Below are 20507 nucleotides of genomic sequence, written 5' to 3' on the forward strand. Positions count from 1 at the left end.
CCTTTACATAGTCCTTCTGCATTTCAGTTGAAACTGAGAAAATCGTCAGATCATCACCAGGAATTGAATTAAGAGTCTTGTAGATCCTGAAGAACTACTGTGTTGCAACTTCTTATTCTAAAAGCCATTTATTAGTTGTCATTTAATACCCATAATTAGCTGACTTGTGGGTTATTTATAGCTCATTTCTTCATGGGATCAAATAATGTATACTATTCAGAAATGTTAGTGGCCAAAATGGTCTTCATTTTTTTTAAGCTTGTTTATTTATTTATTTTGAGGGGGTGGGGTGGGGGAGAGAAAGGGGGCAGAGAGAGGGAGAGACAGAATCCTAAGCAGGCTCCACACTGTCAGCACACAGCCCAATGAGGGGCCTGAACTCAGGAGTCGGGAATTCATGACCTGAGCTGAGATCAAGAGTTAAATAGATGCTTGGGTGGCTCAGTTGGTTAAGCGTCAGGCTTTGGCTCAGATCATGATGAGTTCAAGCCCAGCATCAGGCTCTCTGCTGTCAGACTTATGTCCCCAACTCTCGCTCTGCCCCTCCCCTGCTGGTTCTCTCTCTCTCTCTCTCTCTCTCTCTCTCTCTCTCTCTCAATACATAAATAAACTTAAAAAAAGAATCAGAGTCTTACCCAACTGAGCCACCCAAGTGCCCCTGAAATGGTCTTATTTAACACTGAGTAAAAGCAGCATTTTCCTCTTTCCAAGTTGTACTATAACACTAGGTGTATAACAATCATTAACTACAGAAATCTTAATTGGATTTGCTTTTCTAATGTGATAATTGTAATGATTATTGGTATAATTTTGCCCAAAAGTGAGAGATGGGGAGAGAAAGTTGATCTGTTGATCCTTCCCATTCAAAAGATGTTCCTTGAACCAGCCCCATGGGCATCACTTGTTAGAAATGCAGAATCTTGAGATCCCCAAACCTTTGAACCAGAACCTGCATTTTAATAAGCTTCCCAGTTTATTCTTGTGCATATAAAATCGAGGAGCATTAATGTAATCTACATAACAAGATAAGGAGCAGCCTCCCCTGGTCCTTCTACGGACCTGATTTCTTTGGTTAATTGCCCTGCGCTGCCACCGTGACCTAGCTGTTCTTATTGTACATAAATCTGTGGCTTTTCGTAGTAAATGTGAGCCTATTTAGTAGCATGTGTCAGATAAAAGAAAAATGGACATTATCCATCTAGAAATGGCATACTTCACATTGCCAGTGTGAAAATGGCCAAGGGAAGCAATAATGGCTGTGCTTATGGAGCATTTATTCTTTAAAATGCACGGCAAACACACATATGGACACCAGCCTGCAAAATACCGCCCTCCTCCCCAGGCGAATGGCTACTGTCCAGGAACTCCGAGTCAAGTGGAAGCTGAGCAGCCTGTTGCCACCCGAGAACCCCTAGCTTGGCCTCTTGTCTTAACCCTGTTGCCCTTCAGTTTTCCCCTCTCCCAAGAGGGGTCACCTCCCCCCCAACCCTGGGCCTCTAATTGCTTACTACCTGTGTGTGAGTGAGGGTCAAGTAGACTATTCTCTGCTAGCACATGGGGGTGTTCTTTGATCTTTAGTAAGCAGAAGGTTGTGAAAGGCAGCCAGCCCTTTAGTATCCGGTCTTGTCAATGGGTTCAGGAAGAGTTAGCCCTATAGGTGAGGGGGAAATTTGGAAAGGGCACTAGGGTACGTTAGTCAAACTTTTATTCCCGGTCCTAGACTAGGTTGATGTTATGTATTCTTCCCCTGGTGTATGAGAGCCTGCTCAAATCCACCTGTGAGAGTGGATTGTTACGTTTTCGGGATTTTTGTAAACTAGTTGACTTCACTGTGGTAGCTTGAAACCCTCCCTGTTGGGAGTATTTTCACCACGGAAATCAGTAAACGCTGCAAATCAACCTCCCCCTCCTCCTCTTTGCTAGAGGAGGTTGCTGAGTTTATCAGTATACCCCTGTTTGGCCCTAAGCGAGAGAGGACCTCGCTCACCTCCCCCCACCACACACATTCCAAAGCCAAGTGCCTGGGGGCTAAGGAGGGCAACAGTTTTGTGAAGTATCTGGCATATTATATGTCTGATACTTATTGACTTAAAACTAGATTATAGCCCATATGGTAGGCAGAGTAATGACCCCTCCCCTGCCCCTCCGTTCTAATCCCTGGAACCTAGGACTATGTTACGTTACGTGGCAAAGTGGAGGGATTACATTTGGAGGTGGAATTAAGGTTGCTAATCAACTTACCTTCAGGTGGAGCTCTGCACTCTCCAGGTGGGTCCAGGGTAATCACAAGGGTCCTTAACTTGGAAGAGGGGGGCAGGAGATTGAGAGCGTGAAGAGATGTTAGCAGGGGGAGATTTGGCCTGCCGCTGCTGGCTTTGAGATAGAGGGAAGGGACCACGAGCCAAGGAATGTAGATGGCCTCAAGAAGCTAGAAGAGGCAAGGACAGAGATTCTCCCCTGGAGCCTCCAGAAGGAAAGCAGTCCCGCTGACGCCTTGATTTTAACCCAGTGAGACCACCTTGGACTTCTGACCTCCAGAGCTGTAAGATTATTAGTAAACTCATGTTTTTTGAAGCCACTAAGTTTTGGCAAATGCGGCTTCATAATGATGTATTCATTTCTCTTTCTGGAATTCCATGAAACAGAGAGAATACCTCGAAAATTAGAACGTCAGAGTGAAAGGAAGTCGTTACATAAAAGCAGTGTACGAGTACTTTGTACATACGACTGCACATACAGGGGTACAAGTAATTTGTTTGCCACTGGATCCTGCAACATAAGTAGACAGATTTTCATAATCCTCCCAGAAAGCCTTTTACCTGCAATTCTGCACTGTGGGAGCAGACCTCCACTGCGGTTTCCCCCCATAATCCTATTGATGAATTAGGTAATATTTCGCTCCCTCCTCCCCCCCCCCCCCCCCGCTTTCATAATACCCACAAACTTGCAAAATGAAAACCTTCTGGTTCCGTGTTAAAGAACCTCCCTACCTCCCGGATTACTCTGATTCTGCCTTTGTTCTACTTCTGTTTGAAATAATATTACACAGTGGCATCTAGTTTGTAAATACTTTCACTTAATACACAGAACCTCCTGGGGTATCATCACGTCAGAAAGGGCAGAAGCCAGCCCGAGATCTGAGTGGCACCTGATGACTCTCCTTGTTTTTTTCCCGCTAAACCAAAAGTCATAAAGCTGATAGTTATTTGGAGCACCGGGAGTCACTGGGTTTTATGCAGGCCCTGAGAAGCCTTGTTAGTTAATTTTCATGCTGTAAACTGAAGTGGGAACCAACGAGTAGAAAATAAGTAGATGCAGAGATGCATACTTATACATATTTTTAAGGAATCATGTGTCACTATTTCTAGCAAGCGTGTAATAGCAAGGGCTAACAGGTTAAGACAGATTGCAGGGTAAAGCCACACTGAGGAACCACTTTCAATATTCTCGTTATAAATTAGGAAAAATGTCCATTTCTGACATCTCAAGGAACACTAGTATTTCCCAGAAATATGGTTCCTATGTTTTGCATTTCATGGTGGATGAATTAGTGTGGGCAGTTAGCGCCTATTGTTAAAATCTAGTAGGATCCCGTTAATCCCCTAACGTTGGGATGTCTGTCTTTGAAATATAGAGGTAGTACTAAGAAGGTAAGCTGTTAGCTTCTCTATGCCTCACTTCCCTTATCTGCAAAATGGGTACAGTAATAATACAATGGACCGGAAGGCTTAGAGGATACAGTATGTGCAAAGCCTAGTACAACGCCTAGTATGTAGTAATCACCGACTAGGGGTTCCTTAACCTAATTCATTGTAAAGGAAAAGAAGTGCTTTAACACTATCTCATTTGAGTCTGTTGTATCAAGCTGTTTTGTGGAAGGCAAAGAATTATTCTTGTGTTACATATGAATTGGTTCCATTTTTTCATTTTTACTAAACCTACACGAACGAGGTTCCTGGCGAGAAACAAACACACATGACGCGCGCATGTGTGTGTGTGTTGTAATTTTGCCCCACCAGATTTGTGGGCTTCCCGCTCAGCTGGGTCTCTAACAATACCTACTCTGCATTCCTGGCCCACCCCTAAGTACCAAGATCTTCCTCTCCTCATGTTCTTCTTACTGTCTTCTTTCATTTTCAGCTCACGATCTCCTCTCTCACTTGCTAGGCAAAAAAGTCCATCAGGCATAAGCACCTTTATCTTCCTGTTTCCTTTACTCTTCCTTCGCTGTTTTTACTCCTATCCCATCTCAGGAGAAATAAGAAAGGGTTTTCTTCATTGCTACGATAGATGCTTCCACCTGTGTTTGTTTTCTCCTCTTTCATCTCCTCAGGAACCTTGCTGCCCCATCGGTTAAGCCTCCTTTTGTCCTGTTTTGTCCCTGTCCCACCCCCACTCCCTCAGTCTCTTGGTGTAAAATCCTGCTCAAATCTCTTCTTTTAAAAACAAAGGATCTCTCCCTGTTCTGGTTTCCTTTCAACTCCTCTGTGCCACACATCATCGTGGGTCAGCTGCTTGAAGGCCTTTCTACCACATTTGGTTTCCAAGTGCCAGTCTGTGGACTGACTTCTAGCAATCACCTGAACCAAAGAATCTCTTGTTTTAAAAAAAAAATGTCCCTTAGGTGATGCTGAGTGCAGCTGGTCTAGGAACCTGCTGTCTTTGTGTTCTCCCCTCTAATTGTTCCTTGGTGGACTGAGTTTGACTTCTGTCTCTAGTACTCCACAGTACTGATCTAGCTAAGAACACCAGAGGTGCTCTTAATTGAAAAAACCACCACCACCACCAACAATGGAGACTCTTTAATTCCTACCTTACTTAAACTCTTTGTAATATCATAACTGTTAAGTACTCTGTCCTTCGAATTCTACCCCTCTGGATTTCCAGATCCATTTCCCCCATGTTTTTCTGCTACTGATGTTCTATCCAGGTGCCACCTGTGGGGTCGTCTCTCATCCCTGTGCCTGTGCCACCATAGTTTTAGGTGAAAGTCCTCACTTTTCCACATTTAAGGATTAGTTATTGCTTGTGCTGGCGATTTTTGAAATCCGTATCTCTAGCCCATATTCCTGAGTCCCAGAACCATGTATTATACCGTATGCTCGATAGTTCTTTCCAGATGTTCCCCAAGTAGAGCTCAAATCCAGTAAGTTCAAAATGAAACTTCTGTTCATTCCGATGCTCTTAATGGCCACCCTCTACCATTCCCCCTTGCCTCACCCATTCTTTATGGATGTAGTCCTCCTCCTCTTATTTTCCCCCTGTCCTATTATATCTGGCCCCTGAATGTTTCTGGAATTTTCCCGTCCTTCTCTGTCCCTGTTGCTGTAATTTGGGACTCCTAATTTATGGGCCGATTACCGTGAGAACCGCTCCATTGGTTTTTATGTTTGTGGTGCTTTCTGCAGCTCACTTGTCTACACTGCTTCCAGAGTGAGCTGCTTACTGTCCTGCTTAAAATAACATAATGGCTCATCATTGCCTTTACTGAAGCCCAAACTCCTTCACTTGGCATATAAATTCTTTTGTAACTACCCCTTCCCTTTTCCTCAACCTTCTCGTCCACTGTGTCACTACAAACACCTTTTAATTTATCCATGAGCTGCTCCAGGCTTCCTTAAATTGGCTAATTCTCTCATGCCTTTGTGTATTGAAAAAATTGTAAGTTATGGGAATATCCCTTCCCTCTCCAGGGCCACCACTAGCCCATCATTGCCTTTGTGCAAATTACAAGCAGATTCTTCATCCAGGTGGTCAGTTCTGTGGGTGCTCAGGTTGGTGATTGATAGTACTTTTGTGGAACATAGAAAAAGATACTTGTGCTGCACTGAAGCACCCTGTGCTGGGATCTAGGGTTTGGTGAGCTGAATGCCAGCCGTCCTTTAGGCTCCCCAATCCCTTTGCCGGCCCCATGGGTAGTGAGCAACCTGTACAATGGAGTTAAGTAGCCCTGTTCCCATCACCTCTTCCTCCTTCTGGAAAACTTGCTTAGATTTGTCTAGAATTTCTACCTCTCGTTAGACCATGGTTCGTATCCTTTAATTTGGTCATTAACCCCTTGGTGAATCTGAACAAAGCTATGGATGAGCCCACTCTCTGTAGAAATGAGCATACTCTTAACAGAGTTCATCATGAACCGAGGGGTTAGAAACTACATTCTGAATGTCACTCAACTTGGCTCCTGTGCCCAGGGTGGGGTCTGCCACTTAGTAGACGCTGAATGAATGTTCATGGAACTGTTGAGAGAGTACCTACTTCCGTGCTTTTTCTCTGTTCATATTATTTGCAAACCTCTAATCCCCCAACGTATTTTACAGACTGTCATCATTGGTTCCTTGTCTGTGTTCCCAGCTAGCCTCTGAAATTTTCCAGAGGAGGCACTACTCTGCTCATATGTATTCTCAGCATCTAACATAGGACCAAGCATATAATAGGCATTTGATAAATGTTTGAGCAAATGAGATTTGGTAATGTTAAATGATTTGTTTAAGGTCACTCGGTGAGGATGGATCTAGAGCTGGTTACAAAATTTTTTTTTTTAATTTTTTTTTAACGTTTATTTATTTTTGAGACAGAGAGAGACAGAGCATGAAGGGGGGAGGGGCAGAGAGAGAAGGAGACACAGAATCAGAAGTAGGCTCCAGGCCCTGAGCCATCAGCCCAGAGCCCGACGCAGGGCTCGAACTCACGGACCGTGAGATCTTGACCTGAGCCGAAGTCGGCCGCCCAACCGACTGAGCCACCCAGGCGCCCCACAAAATTTTTTCTTTTAGACCCCATGCTTCTAGACATTTTATACTTGTGTGTATATGTATAAGTATGGTTGGATGACTTCTACTCTGTGAAAAATGAAAAGACCTAAACAGTATGGCTAAACTTAAGGATTTGGATTATTATACTAAAACAGCTCCTACGTTGTTAGGTATTGACTATAATTTTCTTTGCAGATACTCTGGTATTTTGCAGTACTTCTCCATCAACCTCTGAGAGATAAACAGACCTTTGTTGGACAGAATTTAGCTACTGAATAACTCATGAGTTAAAAGTTATCAGTTATTCATGAGTTGAATTCAATGCTAATCTATTAGTGGCAAGATTAAAACTGGGTTTCCATTTTGTGACCTTGCTAAAGGAGCCCCGGTCTCCAGATCCTTGTGTGGTTTTCTTGCCATTTTTGAAGTAGCATTTCTAAAAGTAGGCTAATGAATACCTACTGCGTGCTTACTGTCTTTTACCGCCCCCCACTTTTTTCCAGAGATGTAGGGGCTCCTCACAGTCCACCCTTTTGGTCTCAGGAGTCAGGATTTTTTTCTAGGTTGAGATCCTGTTGATTTATTTTCACAATTCTCTATTTGTTTGCTTCCTACAACTTGTTTAATTAATAATCCAATTGCTTTGTATTCTAATTGGTTCCTTTGGCAGTAAATTTCCTTTATGTTTTTTTTTTCCTGAAACTGAAATCCTCTGTTTCACCTTTCAAAATGGGACCAGTAAATGGTTCTGTGTGAATGAAGACTTTCATGGAAATGAACAATATGAACTGTTTTCTGTATGAAACTGTATGAACCCTGTTTGAAAGATGGGAGCCAAACTAATGTCAGGGTTTAGAAATGATGAGTTCCATTATTCCCTTTTCACAGGTCTTCCTGCCAGGAAAATCCAATTCCTTTTATTAAAGCAAACCCAGCTGCTTGCTGTCTCCCTTGGATTCATTTAAAACTTCAAGTCTCTCCTGTGTTGTAGAATTTGTTTCAACTCCCCATTAAGCTTGTTTTCTAAGAACTTTACTTGTTTTTCATAGGCAAGTTTTAAAAAACAAAAACACAACAGTTTATGTCATAGTGAACAAAAAGCTCCAGGATTATTTAAATTGGATTAAAATATGCCAGAGCCTTGGTGACTGTAATCTCAAATATGAAGTCCTTTGTTTCTAGATTCTCCAAACAACTAATTAAAAAAAAAGAACTCTTTTCCATTCCATTTTTTATGACATTTGCTGTTCAGTATCTCAACAGCTTTAAGTATATGATTCTGAGTCAGAAGGGACTTGAGTTGGCTTACTGAAAATCTTTTTCCGAATGCTTTAGTGGGATGTGGGTTTATATGTATAAATTTTTTATGAACTACTTAACCATTGCTTATAATTTTCATTTAACATACTTGGTGTGGAAATTTCATGTTTCCCTTAAAACATCTTGAAAACACTTCTTAAAATATAAATGTTGCTATCATTTGAAGTAAAGAATAAAAATGTGAATACTGATTCTGCGATTATAACAATCAAGTTGGGAGAGGGGAACCATGGAAGGAACTTGGGACTCCTCACTTTCAGTAAATAGTGACCATGGGTTGAAAGAGCACATCTGGGAGCAAACTGTAAGAGACTCTTAAAAACTGAGAATAAACTGAGGGTTGATGGGGCAAGAGGAGTGGGAGGGAGGGGAAAGTGGGTGATAGGTGTGGAGGAGGGCATCTGTGGGGATGAGCACTGGGTGCTGTATGGAAACCAATTTGACAATAAATTTCATATTAAAAAAAAAGAAAAAGAAAAAGAAAAAAGGGCACATCTTGGAAGCCCTGGTAGGTACCAAATTGAATAACTGAGGCCACTTGAACCTAAGGATTTGGGACCTTGGATAACTTTAATACCACGATTCTGCCTCAAGTTTCCCTAATAGATTGCATTTTGATACTTGCAATTTCAGAGCAATAAACTAGAGGAGAAAAAAAGACTTCAAGAAAACCTCAGAAGAGAAGCATTTAGAGAGCACCAGCAGTAGTAAGTTTGTATCTTCAGAACTTTGTACCTTTAAGACATTGTTTACTCTGCTTTTGAATTCTAGGTAACTTTCCAAGACCTCTGCTTTGGATTATGGGCTGTTATATTAATTATGTCATTGAACTCTGTCATTATGTAAGGTTTGAGGTTGGATACCTCTGTACTCACCAGAGTATTCTTCATCGATTTGAAATAATACTGCTAAATTTGAGAAATCCTTGATTCTAAATAACTCAGAGGGCTGATTCTTTGGCAATCCAAGGTACTTCTGATTATGTTGACTTTCAAAACACTGATATAAGGAAGATAATATTTGAAAAGAAGCACTCTCAACAATAGCCAAATTGTGGGAAAAGCCTAAATGTCCATCAACTGATGAATGGATAAAGAAATTGTGATTTATATACACAATGGAGTACTACGTGGCAATGAGAAAGAATGAAATATGGCCCTTTGTAGCAATGTGGATGGAACTGGAGAGTGTGTTGCTAAGTGAAATAAGCCATACAGAGAAAGACAAATACCATATGTTTTCACTCTTATGTGGATCCTGAGAAACTTAACAGAAACCCATGGGGGAGGGGAAGGAAAAAAAAAAGAGGTTAGAGTGGGAGAGAGCCAAAGCATAAGAGACTCTTAAAAACTGAGAACAAACTGAGGGTTGATGGGGGGTATGAAGGAGGGGAGGGTAGGTGATGGGCATTGAAGAGGGCATCTTTTGGGATGAGCACTGGGTGTTGTATGGAAACCAATTTGACAATAAATTTCATATATTAAAAATAAATAAATAAAAAATAAAATAAAAAATAAAAACATAGGGATGCCAGTATCTCTCCCATAAGCCATTTGTAAGGATGAAATAAAATAGTTTACATAAATGGCTTAAAAGTGCCTGAATTCTATGGAGACAGAAATGAAACTTACAGGAGTCCTTGTTGAATGGATCAGCCAACTTATATTTTGTAGAGACTGGATAGTGATTCTGGTCCCACCCAGAATTAGCAACTGGCTTCCACTTTCAGATGGATTATCATCTGACTTCCTCCTGTTCTCTCTTTCTGTTATTGTACCTCATTTTCAGAATTTCAGATCATTCTAATGTGGAGGTGAGCATATGCGATGCCCTAATGCGTGTTGCTCTTCTAAGTACAGGGTCCTCTGTTTTTCTCCTTCCGCCACAATTATCCTGCCTCTATCCTAAGCAGCTCGTCCTTGCTTTGAGTCTCAGAGAGAGGAGTGGGAAGAAGTTTCTCAGTGCTTTACTTTGCTTCTTGGCAAATTAGGTTACTTGGCCTCTGCTACCCAGGCCACAAAATGGGAGATGGGGTGGGTTGGGTACAAGTGCCAATGAGTAACGTCATCTTTTTAAAGTTAATATAGGCATTGCCCTCATCTGAGTCATTGATTCCATAGCGTGTCTTTCCCCGCTGTTCTTCTAAGATAGGCATGGAAGTGAGGGAGCTGGTGGGAAGCTAAATACCAGGAAAGATGAACTGTCTTAGAGCTGGCAGGAGGGAGGCAATAGATTAAGGGTATATTATTGCCTTTCCCTTCATTGCTTAGAGGATGGATGAGTGTATTTCTAGGCCAACCAGAGGAGTTGAAGGAAATAAGGGTACAGTTGTAGCCTAGAGACACAATAAGAACAAATGTATTTATCCCTGTGTCATTCTAGTTTTAGGTTGGAGAAGGGAAGGCCTGCTTGCCAACGAGGGGTCTTAAGTACAGGACAAGGAAGTTGAACAAACCCATTCTCTGGAGAGGTTTTTTTTTATATATATATATATATTTTTTTCAACGTTTATTTATTTTTGGGACAGAGAGAGACAGAGCATGAACGGGCGAGGGGCAGAGAGAGAGGGAGACACAGAATCGGAAACAGGCTCCAGGCTCCGAGCCATCAGCCCAGAGCCCGACGCGGGGCTCGAACTCACGGACCGCGAGATCGTGACCTGGCTGAAGTCGGACGCTTAACCGACTGCGCCACCCAGGCGCCCCTCTGGAGAGTTTTAAACATGGTAAAGTGGAGAATAAGAGGTTCTCAGAGTCTGAAAGGACATGGGAGGTTGTGATACTCAGTCACCTTTCTTTTATAGTCCAGCTTGTTTTATTTTTTATTTTTGAGAGACAGAGAGGTGGAAAGAGGGAGAGGGGAAGGGGGAGAGAGAGAGAGAACCCCCCCTTCCCCCTACCTCATGTGTGCACAGGGGAGGGGCAGAGAGAGGGAGACAAAGGATCCAAAGCAGGTTCTGCTCTGGCAGCAGAGATACCCGTGCGGGGCTCAAACTCACGAACTGTGAGATCATGACCCGAGCTGAAGTCGGACGCTTAACTTATTGAGCCACCCAGACGCCCTGTCTTCCAGCTTCTTGAGGTGTGTTTTACTAAACACTGGAGATCAATCACCCTTTTTCTCTGAAGAAAAAGTTTTACCCTTAGCCGCCTCCTATACCATCAGTGGAGCTGAATTCAATTACACGCACATTTCACTCTTGCTCTTTCTTCTGCTTATCATGAAAGTCCCAGTTAACCAGGAAAAAGGAATTGAGTAAAAATGAGAAGTATCTCAAATTGATTTTTAAAGCGTATTGAGAAACATAAAAAATATATGTGAGGGGTTTTTTTTTTTTTTGAAGAGTATTTTGTTTTGAACTACTTTTGAAATTAAAAGACTAATAGCTCATGAAATGAATGATCATTATATAGCTAGAAATATGAAAGGGACTCCTTGGAAAACATGGACCCTCTGTATAACAAGCCTTTATCATACCTTCTTATAATCGATTTTTTATGGTACAAAAATTGCCTAGAAGAACTGTTAGGATTGTTTTTTAAAATTTTTTTACATTTATTATTTATTTTTGAGAAACAGAGTGAGACAGAGCGTGAGTGGGGGAGGGGCAGAGAGAGAGGGAGACACAGAATGTGAAGCAGGCTCCAGGCTCTGAGCTGTCAGCACAGAGCCTGAGGTGGGGCTCAAACCCATGAACTGTGAGATCATGACTTGAGCTGAAGTTGAACGCTCAGCTGTCTGAGCCACCCAGGCGCCCCAAACTGTTAGAATTTTAATAGCACAAAGATTTCACCAGACCAACCAGGCTACTCTCCGTTCCCCAATGCGCCCTTCCCCCACCAAAAAATTTACATTATCCTGAAGCTGTCAAACCAGGGAACACAAAATAGAACACAGCTAAAATTCTTTGAAACCCGTCAATACCTCATGTCCTTGCTAGTTTCAGCATGCTGTGATATGTGGTTCAAATAGCAGACCAGGAATGGTGGTATGTGTGTGTGTATGTGTGTGTGTGTGTGTTGTAGAGGAGTGCATCCATGGACTTGAGCAGACTATAAATCTAAGCTGCTGGAGAAAAAGCTCACGATAGTATCCTGGGGCACCACCATGAGAATCTTAATGTGCTCTTTCTTAACACCTTATTCCTGACTTCGTTCATTTGCTTCTGATCATTTTTAGTGTTGTCAATTATTTAGCTAACAGGCAGAAAACTAGGCTTTTATTGACATCCAAAGGGACTCTCCTGAGTGTAATAATGAAGGCAGTTTATTGAATGCCTGTGAGGTTGCTTTCTAATTGTACGCATTAATCTGCCCATGCAAGCTGGCTGGAAATACACAAGCAGATTGCGTGTGCAGATGGAGCACACAGGATGGCTTTTGTGAAAAGACCTCTGGAATGTACTTCTGCAGTACTGTCTTTTCCTTAAAAATCGAAGGACTGTGACTATTTCAATTGGCAGCTGAGAGCAGACCAGATTAATGGTGCATTAAGTCTGCTACTCTGGCTGGGGACAGATTCATTTCACAATTTAGAATTAGTTCTAGGATTCTTGAGCATGAAAAGCAAAGGGCAAAAATAGGCCTCTAACCTTGGTGTAGTTTCCCCCATTATTTTTACTCTCTGTAACTATCTATAAAAAGTCAAATGTGGCACTTTTCAGGAAGGCCTTTTCTATTAATCATTATTACTGGTGGATTTGAGGGTTTGAGGTGATAGTTAATAAACTTTTGATTGTGCTTTTTAAAAAATATCAAAGGGAGGACATTGGGATATAGGTGATTTAAAAACACAGAGTAAATACATCTCCACATTTAAAAATTTGAATGGTAGCTGATTTGGGGGGTTCTAGTCGTTTTTCTAATTATGTTTTTTACATAGATATAGAGACAAGTTTGAATTTTGAGCCCATTTAACCAGTGGCGGGGGCTCACATAGGGTGGGAGCAATGGGATACATTTTGTGTGTGGGTCTTAGGAAAAAACAAGGTTCTTTTAAGGATATGCTGGAGAGCTAACAATTGGGTATCTTCCAAACATTTGAAATGTTAATTCATATCTAATAACCATTTAATGTAATAGATTATACATTTGCAGTTTTTTTTTTAAATACAAAATGCTTGGCTCTTTGAAATAAGCAAAATAATAATAAAAGCTGCTGTATTGCTGAGAGCCTCTAGAGTATCAGGAGTATTAGGTATATTATATGCATTTTTAATTTTTTATTTATTTTTTAATTTTTTTAACGTTTATTTATTTTTGAGACAGAGAGAGACAGAGCATGAATGGGGGAGGGTCAGAGAGAGAGGGAGACACAGAATCTGAAACAGGCTCCAGGCTCTGAGCAGTCAGCACAGAGCCCGACGCGGGGCTCGAACTCACGGACCGTGAGATCGTGACCTGAGCCGAAGTCAGACGCTTAACCGACTGAGCCACCCAGGCGCCCCTATTATATGCATTTTTTAATCTAACTTTCAGATCAGCCCTATGAGGGGTATATCCTCCTCATTTTACAGATGGAGGGTTGAGTAAATTACCTCAAGTCCCTAAGACCATAAGTGATGCAGCCAAATCTTGGTCTTGAGATTTGGGGGTCCAGGGGGGCTGGGGAAAATAGGTCATTGAGAGGCATGATATAGTTGGAAGGTCAGGAATATCTGGCTAGGGTGGGGGGTGATAAGCTCTGGAGTTAAGGGGTGGGGGTAAAGTTCAGTTCAGAGAGCAAGATTTGGCCAGTGTTGACTTCTGTTTCCTTCTACCAAGATGTACATTTTGCCTAGGGTAGGTGAAAGAAAAACTGAGGAAATAAGTTGACTTTCTCTGATTTTCATCGTAGATGAATGCTATCCTTTTCCAGTCCCAACACTGGGTTAGTACCACACTTAAACTTACTGTCGGGTATGTGGGTTTTTGTGATCTTTCCAGGCAGTGCTCTGCTCCTACGTACTGTTTCCAATATTTCTAGCGGATGGGGCGGTGGGGGGGGATGCTTAGTTCTTTAAAAAACTAGTTGAAAAAGCTCTTGGAACCAAGCTCATTCCAAAACAGGACCTTCCTATTCCTCAACTGCCAAGCACTACCTTGAGCTCAGCCTGTCGATTGAAATGTTGGGAAGTTTACTTCATTTCTACCATCGGAACCGTGCATCTCTTTTATTTCCATTTGAATAATAGTGTGATTAGGTCCTAAGAGGCACATCTTCATCTATTTTAGTTTTCTAAGAATGGAGGATCTAGGCAGGTCTGCTGAATATGCACACTTAGGCCCCAAGTTTGCCTTCTAATGTGCTCACAAAACTTCTAATGCCCTTCATGGGAGCTTGCAAAAGACACTTAAGGGCTAAATCGATCCCTTATCCATATGGTAGGCTTAAATCCAACTTCACATTTTATAATCCAAGTAAGGTGAATTGAAAGTCATCCTATTCATAACTTTCTATCTTATGCTAATGAAGTGAACTTATAGATACAAAAATTCCCTATCTATTTTGTTCAGAATAAGACTGAATATTTTATGGGAAATCTGATCTGAGAGAATCCTTGCCTACTGAATGTTAAATCATGCTGATGGTTAAGACCGTATCAATATTTCTATCACTATCCGTTCTTCCTGTGGATGTCCCAGCACACATTAACTTTTTCATTCCCACTGCCACCACCTTCCGACAGGTATTCCTCACATTCCACTTGCCTTATGGCTTCTGTCTCCTTGTCATCCCCTGGCATACTCGAATGGCTTCATTGCTGTCTTCACCAACTGTCTTTTTCTTTCAGTTATCTTACATGTTTTGTTGGATTTCATTTGCTGAAGCACGGCTTTCATCATGTCACTACCCTATTCTAAAAGGGTATTATTTCCCATTGCTTATAAAATGAATTCTAAACTTCTTAGCTGCATCTTGGGGGAACTGTGGGCCACCTTGGTAAGAAGATGTCAGAACATGCTAAGATTTGGGCCTGTGTCAGGTGACTGCAGGAGACTTTGCGGAAACGGGGCTTCATTCTGGGTTGAACGTTATCGGGAGGCAGGGGTGATTGTGATTAGGTATCTTTATTTTATTTAAAAGGAGGGAAGACCTGAGTGGTTAATTGCAATTGTAATGTAATTGATAAAGAAGCACTGTCACACAAATCAGGTAGGAATTTGGGGGTGTCTGGTCACTTTGGTGGTTTAGACAGGTGCACGTATCTTTTTTTGCTCAGACATGTTAATGAGGGGGTCTTATTTTTGTCAATATCCATCACAGCCCCAGGGTGACTCTTTTGATGTTGATACTGTGTGAATTGCTTTCACCAGGAGAACACCAAGGCCTAGCTCTGAGTGCTAGACTAGCTCCTGGATGTCAGGGACAGCTTCTAGCTTTCGCAATATGTAATTAATAATTAGTAAAAGGTGAGAGTTGACTAATGTCTTTTTTATAAACTAGTTTCCCTTAGTTATCTCATCACTGTGACCTGGTATACCTGGGGGAATATGTGTGCACCTCCCCTCCACCCTTCAGAAAAGCTGGCTGCAGAGACAACTTTATTACTTCTGTGTGAGTTCTAAGATCCTTACTGGAAAAAAAAATTAACACCAAATGAACTCCAACCAAAGAATGAATCCAAGAAAAAGGGAGTAGGTATTAGAACAGTTGTGAACAAAGAACATTGTGACATGTGTAGTCAGGTATGTGATAGACTTTTCTCTTTTCTAAAAATTAAGAATAAGCATGATCAAATTAATATAGAGGATTTTAGTGCTAGAAGAGGTACAAGGAAGAGGAGATAGGAAGTAACGTTGAGTGTTTTTTTCTTTGTACGAGTGAAGGCTCGTGAATTCCGCATATTGATAGAAGACTAATTTGTGTTTTATGTGTTTCATTATATGGGATATAGGAAATATAACATAAAAACAGGTGAAAAAATACAGTGAAATACAATGAATACAACGAAAGTTTGATCATTGTAACATAAGGCAGAAAAGAGGAAGAACTATGAACAAGTCAGCAATCACAGAAAAGGTATACACGCCAAATCTCCTTATTAAAAGAAATACTCTCGGGTGGCATAAAAAGATGAAATTCTAGCTATCTGCTACTCTAAGAGATGCCATAAAACAAAAGAGATGAAAATAAAGGAATGGAAAGTATAACCATAAATGCTAACAATAGAAGGCAGATTAATTAATATCACTGTTAATAGGAGACAAAATTAAATTCAAGGTGAAAAGCATTCAACAGGATGAAGAGTATTTTATAGAGATAAAATATGTCAGCCAAAAGATAATGTGAATAATAGGTCTTTATCAATTTGAAACCTATAAAACAAACTGCTAAAGTCTGTAATATAGATAATGGATTTGTCACCTTCTCCTCTTTTTTTTTTAAGTTTATTTTTGAGAGTGAGCAAACATAAGCGGGGGAGGGGCAGAAAGAGAGGAGACAGAGAATCCCAAGCAGGCTCTGTGCTGAGCCCACAGAGCCCGATGCAGGGCCTGAACTCATGAACCGCAAAATCATGACCTGAGCCGAAATCAAGAGTTGGGCACTTAACTGACTGAGCCACCGAAGGGCCTCAAATTTTCCTTTTTAACTAATTCTCCATTGAAATTAGCAGATCATGTGAACCAAAAAATGATATAAGGAATAGAAGATTTGAATAATAATCAGTATGATTATATAGACAGTTATAAAGTGTTGTACCTAGTTTATGAAAATACAAAATCTTTACAAATATTGACGTAACTATAATTGGCCTTCACTAAGGTTTCAAAGTTTCTCAGAATATCCCCCCAGTACTCCCAAATCCTAGAGAACCACCATTCCTAAGGAAAATGTAATAAAATCATAAATTAAGCAATAAGAAATGTTAATGTCAGGGGCGTCTGGCTGGCTCAGCTGGAGGAACATGTGACTCTTGATCTCGGGGTCAGGAGTTTGAGACCCATATTGGGTATAGGGATTACTCAAATAAGCAAAAAAAAGAAATTTCATGTCTATTCACATAAATGTTTTTCTAATCACTTTTCTGAATGACTGTTAGGGTACAAATTGAAACCAAAACTGAAATTACAAATTACTTGGGGATAAAAGAATACAAGTTTTAAAGTATCCTGTATTATATAAATCTATAGAATGTGGCTATAAAATTATTTAGAAAATAGTTTTAAAAGCATTTAGTAAAAACAGAAACAAACTAAACATCGTATTAACATAGTAATAGAACAATAAAATAAGTACAAATAGGTAGAAGGAAGGATAATACAGGAAAAAAAGTTTTAAAATGTTTATTTATTTTGAGAGAAAGCACATGTGCAAGTAGGGAAGGGGCAGAAAGAGAGGGAAAGGGAATCCCAAGCAGGTTCTGTGCTGTCAGCACAGAACCCTACGCGGGGCTCAGTCTCAGGAACCATGAGATCATGACCCGAGCTGAAATCAAGAGTCAGATGCTTAACTGACTGAGCCACCGAGGCATCCCCACCCCCCATATTTGTTTTAATGATGTAGAAAACGAATTTATCATCTGTAAATTAACCCCAAAACTAGTTTTTTGCTTTTTTAAAAAAATTCTTATAAAATTTCAGGCCGATTTTGAACTTGTCTGACTTAAAAATAAAAGAAGAAGAGCCCCAAGGATAAGAAAGGAAGTACAACCAGAATTCTGGAAGAGCAAAATACTCCTAATTATCCTACTTCTAATTGTTAATTTTTTGTCACCCAGATTTCCTCATTTATTTCCTGGGGAAAATATACATGACTAGACTTGAAGCCTGAATAGAGTAATAACTAGAAGTGGAAGAGAAAATACAGTTTGGCTTTTACCTAAAAAAAAAGCCCAATTGGGTTTTGGTTTTGTTCTGTTTTTGTTTTTTCAGTGAGTTCTACTAAACCTTCAAGGAAGGTGTTAGATTTCATTTGAAATCCTAAGAAAGAAGCCAGCTTTTCCAGTGAAGTCTGGAACAGGGTGATGAGAATGCTTGTTATTACTGCCCTGTAACTAGAGACTGTTTCTATTTTTAACAAAGAAATAATCTAAATATTGCAAAGAAAGAGATCAGTGTCTCTGATTATCCGTCTAAACCATCCCGAAGGGATCAACCAAAAAATTACTGGACCTAATACTAACAGTTCAACTAACATGAATGAATCTAAAGCTAATATGCAAATATTTGTCTATCTTCTATACCATCAAAAGCTCATTAAAAAATATAATTAAAGAAAAAGCCCACTTAAAATAATCATCCACTGTAAAACAGGTGAGTCGAATAGATAGATCCTACATAAGATACCTAAAAGAAGATGAAAATAAATGTAGACCATTAACTCTAGAAGGAAAAAAAAAAAGTCAGTATTATAAAGATAGTTCTCCTGAACAGGACCTTTTGTGGAATTTGATAAATCAAGTTTAAAGAGAAAATACTAAAAAAAAACGATACACTTGAAAGAGAGAAATTGAATGGAGTTGGGAGAGGCTTGTTGTACCATGTATCACGTGTATTAATATAAAAGTATGGTAGTAATAAAGTGTTATTGGCATTATAATAAATCTATTCAGTGAAAGAATCTAGAAGCAGGCCCATGAATAGAAGGGCATTTGGTATTTAGGACTTCAGCTATTGATAAAAGTATCCTTTCAAATCAGTGTCAAAAAGACAATTTGACAAATTGTATTGAGCCAACACAATTAGAATATGATGAAGAATGTTTTTGGAAAGGAGATTCTACCCCCTAAATCATAAGCCACACACATAACTCAGAAGCCATAAGGAAAAATACAGATTTGACTGCAGGAAAAAATTGTGGTAGGTGACAACAGTCAACAGTATTACAAGTGAGTCTAGGAGAAAATATTTGCCTCAAGAGTAATGGACAAAGGCTTAATTTCACAAAGAACTCTTATAAATTAGTAAGAAAAAGACAACTCTAGAAAAATTGACAAATGGCTTGAGCTAGCAGCTCAAAGACAAGAGATATAAAATCGATAAAAATATTTGGCCTCACTGATGATCAGAGAAACATAAAAAATTTTATTTTGACACTGGCCAAAATGTAAATGTATTGATAGTATCTAGCATTAGGCAATGGGCTTTCATGTATTCAACTGTGAGCACCTGGTATAGATCAAGCACTATACTAGGTTACTAGGTTCTAGACACATATGATGAATAAAGCAAATCTAGCCCCATGACCAAGTGTGGAAATTCAGATAATAAACCAGATGACCAAGGAGTATACAGGATAATAGACTATAATTCCTATGGGAGAACATAGGGGAAGATAATGATCTCTACCAGTGATCAAGAATACTGAAACTGGGAGGGGAGAATGTAGGGAAGACCTGCATCTCTGAGAAAATGACAGTTGAGTGGAGGGATGAGAAAGGAACGAGTCCTGCTGAGAACCAGGGAAGTGGGTCCTAGGCTGCGGGAGCAGCACCCAGTATATTCGGAAAGGAAGCTGATATATTTGGGTTGAAGTGGGGGAAGAGAGATCATGAAGTTGACAAGATTGATAGGAGCCAGAGAGATCATGCAAGCCATGGCACATAGTTTGGGTTTTATTTAAGCTACAGGAGCAAACCTTCAGAAGCTGTTTTATTGTTTTTAAAGAAGTGGTTACTGCTTGCTGTGTCAAGAATAGATTTGAGGAGGCAAGAATGGAAATGAAGAAGCTAGAGACAACGTTACGGCGGTAGTCCAGGCAGGAGTTGGTGTTGGCTCTGATCAGAGTGATGTCCGTGTTCATGAATTTCATGTGAAGCCTGTCTACACCCCTGCCCCCATTCTCCTCCATGTCTACCATCCCCAAACACCTGATAGGTTATTTTTCCCCAAGTTTGATTCACTTGCTCTGGTGCCCATGCAGAGAAAGCAGATGGTCGGCTTTATCTTAGAGAGTCAAAGACATTTGTAAAGGAAAGATTGTAAAAATGCACTGTGGGCTCTAAGCTGCACAATAAATAGAGATGGGTAGGAACTGATGGTGAGAAAAAGGGAGGAATGATGGCTTGGAAATCCCAAACCGGGGAGAAAATTGTTGTAGTGACGATGTTTGTGCCAAGAACACGGAATGATGGAAAGTTCTGTCCAAGAGTGGTGTTTGTCAGTTCTTCTGTTGGAGGCAGGATACTTGTTCATGACGGTAGAGTTTAGGGTAGGACTCTAGGAGTGTGGCTGAGGCAGACTGAAGAGGTGTTGGAGATGAGAAAATAAAAAGTGGAGCCTGGGAACTGGAAGGCAAGGAGGAGATCCGGGACATCCATGTCTTCAACAGTAGTTGAGATAGGGAGGAAGCCTGGTCGTGATGAATGAGAGATGCTTCGGACCAGAAGGTTTGGAGTGTGTAATAGCAAAGAGGGGAGAAGAACGTAGGGTATACTGATGTCAAGGGCACTAACCGGAACATACTTTTTTTTTTTTTTTTTTGCAAGTGATGGAGGGAGAAGTAATTGTCTGA

At 40.6% G+C, this 20507-nt stretch overlaps 1 protein-coding gene across 3 annotated transcripts in view; it reads left to right on the top strand.

Annotated features, from left to right (window-relative positions):
• EPSTI1 (epithelial stromal interaction 1) overlaps window positions 1-20507 on the top strand; it is a 97180-nt gene that overhangs the window by 24628 nt on the left and 52045 nt on the right. For all 3 annotated transcript variants that reach the window (XM_040448529.1, XM_040448528.1, XM_040448527.1), the window contains exon 6: window positions 8706-8779. In XM_040448529.1, coding sequence (XP_040304463.1) covers window positions 8706-8779 — 74 coding nt within the window. The remainder of the gene's footprint in view (window positions 1-8705; window positions 8780-20507) is intronic.

The sequence above is a fragment of the Herpailurus yagouaroundi genome, unplaced genomic scaffold (genome assembly GCF_014898765.1).
Source record: "Herpailurus yagouaroundi ecotype Mexico unplaced genomic scaffold, PumYag 197, whole genome shotgun sequence".
Taxonomy (NCBI): domain Eukaryota; kingdom Metazoa; phylum Chordata; class Mammalia; order Carnivora; family Felidae; genus Herpailurus; species Herpailurus yagouaroundi.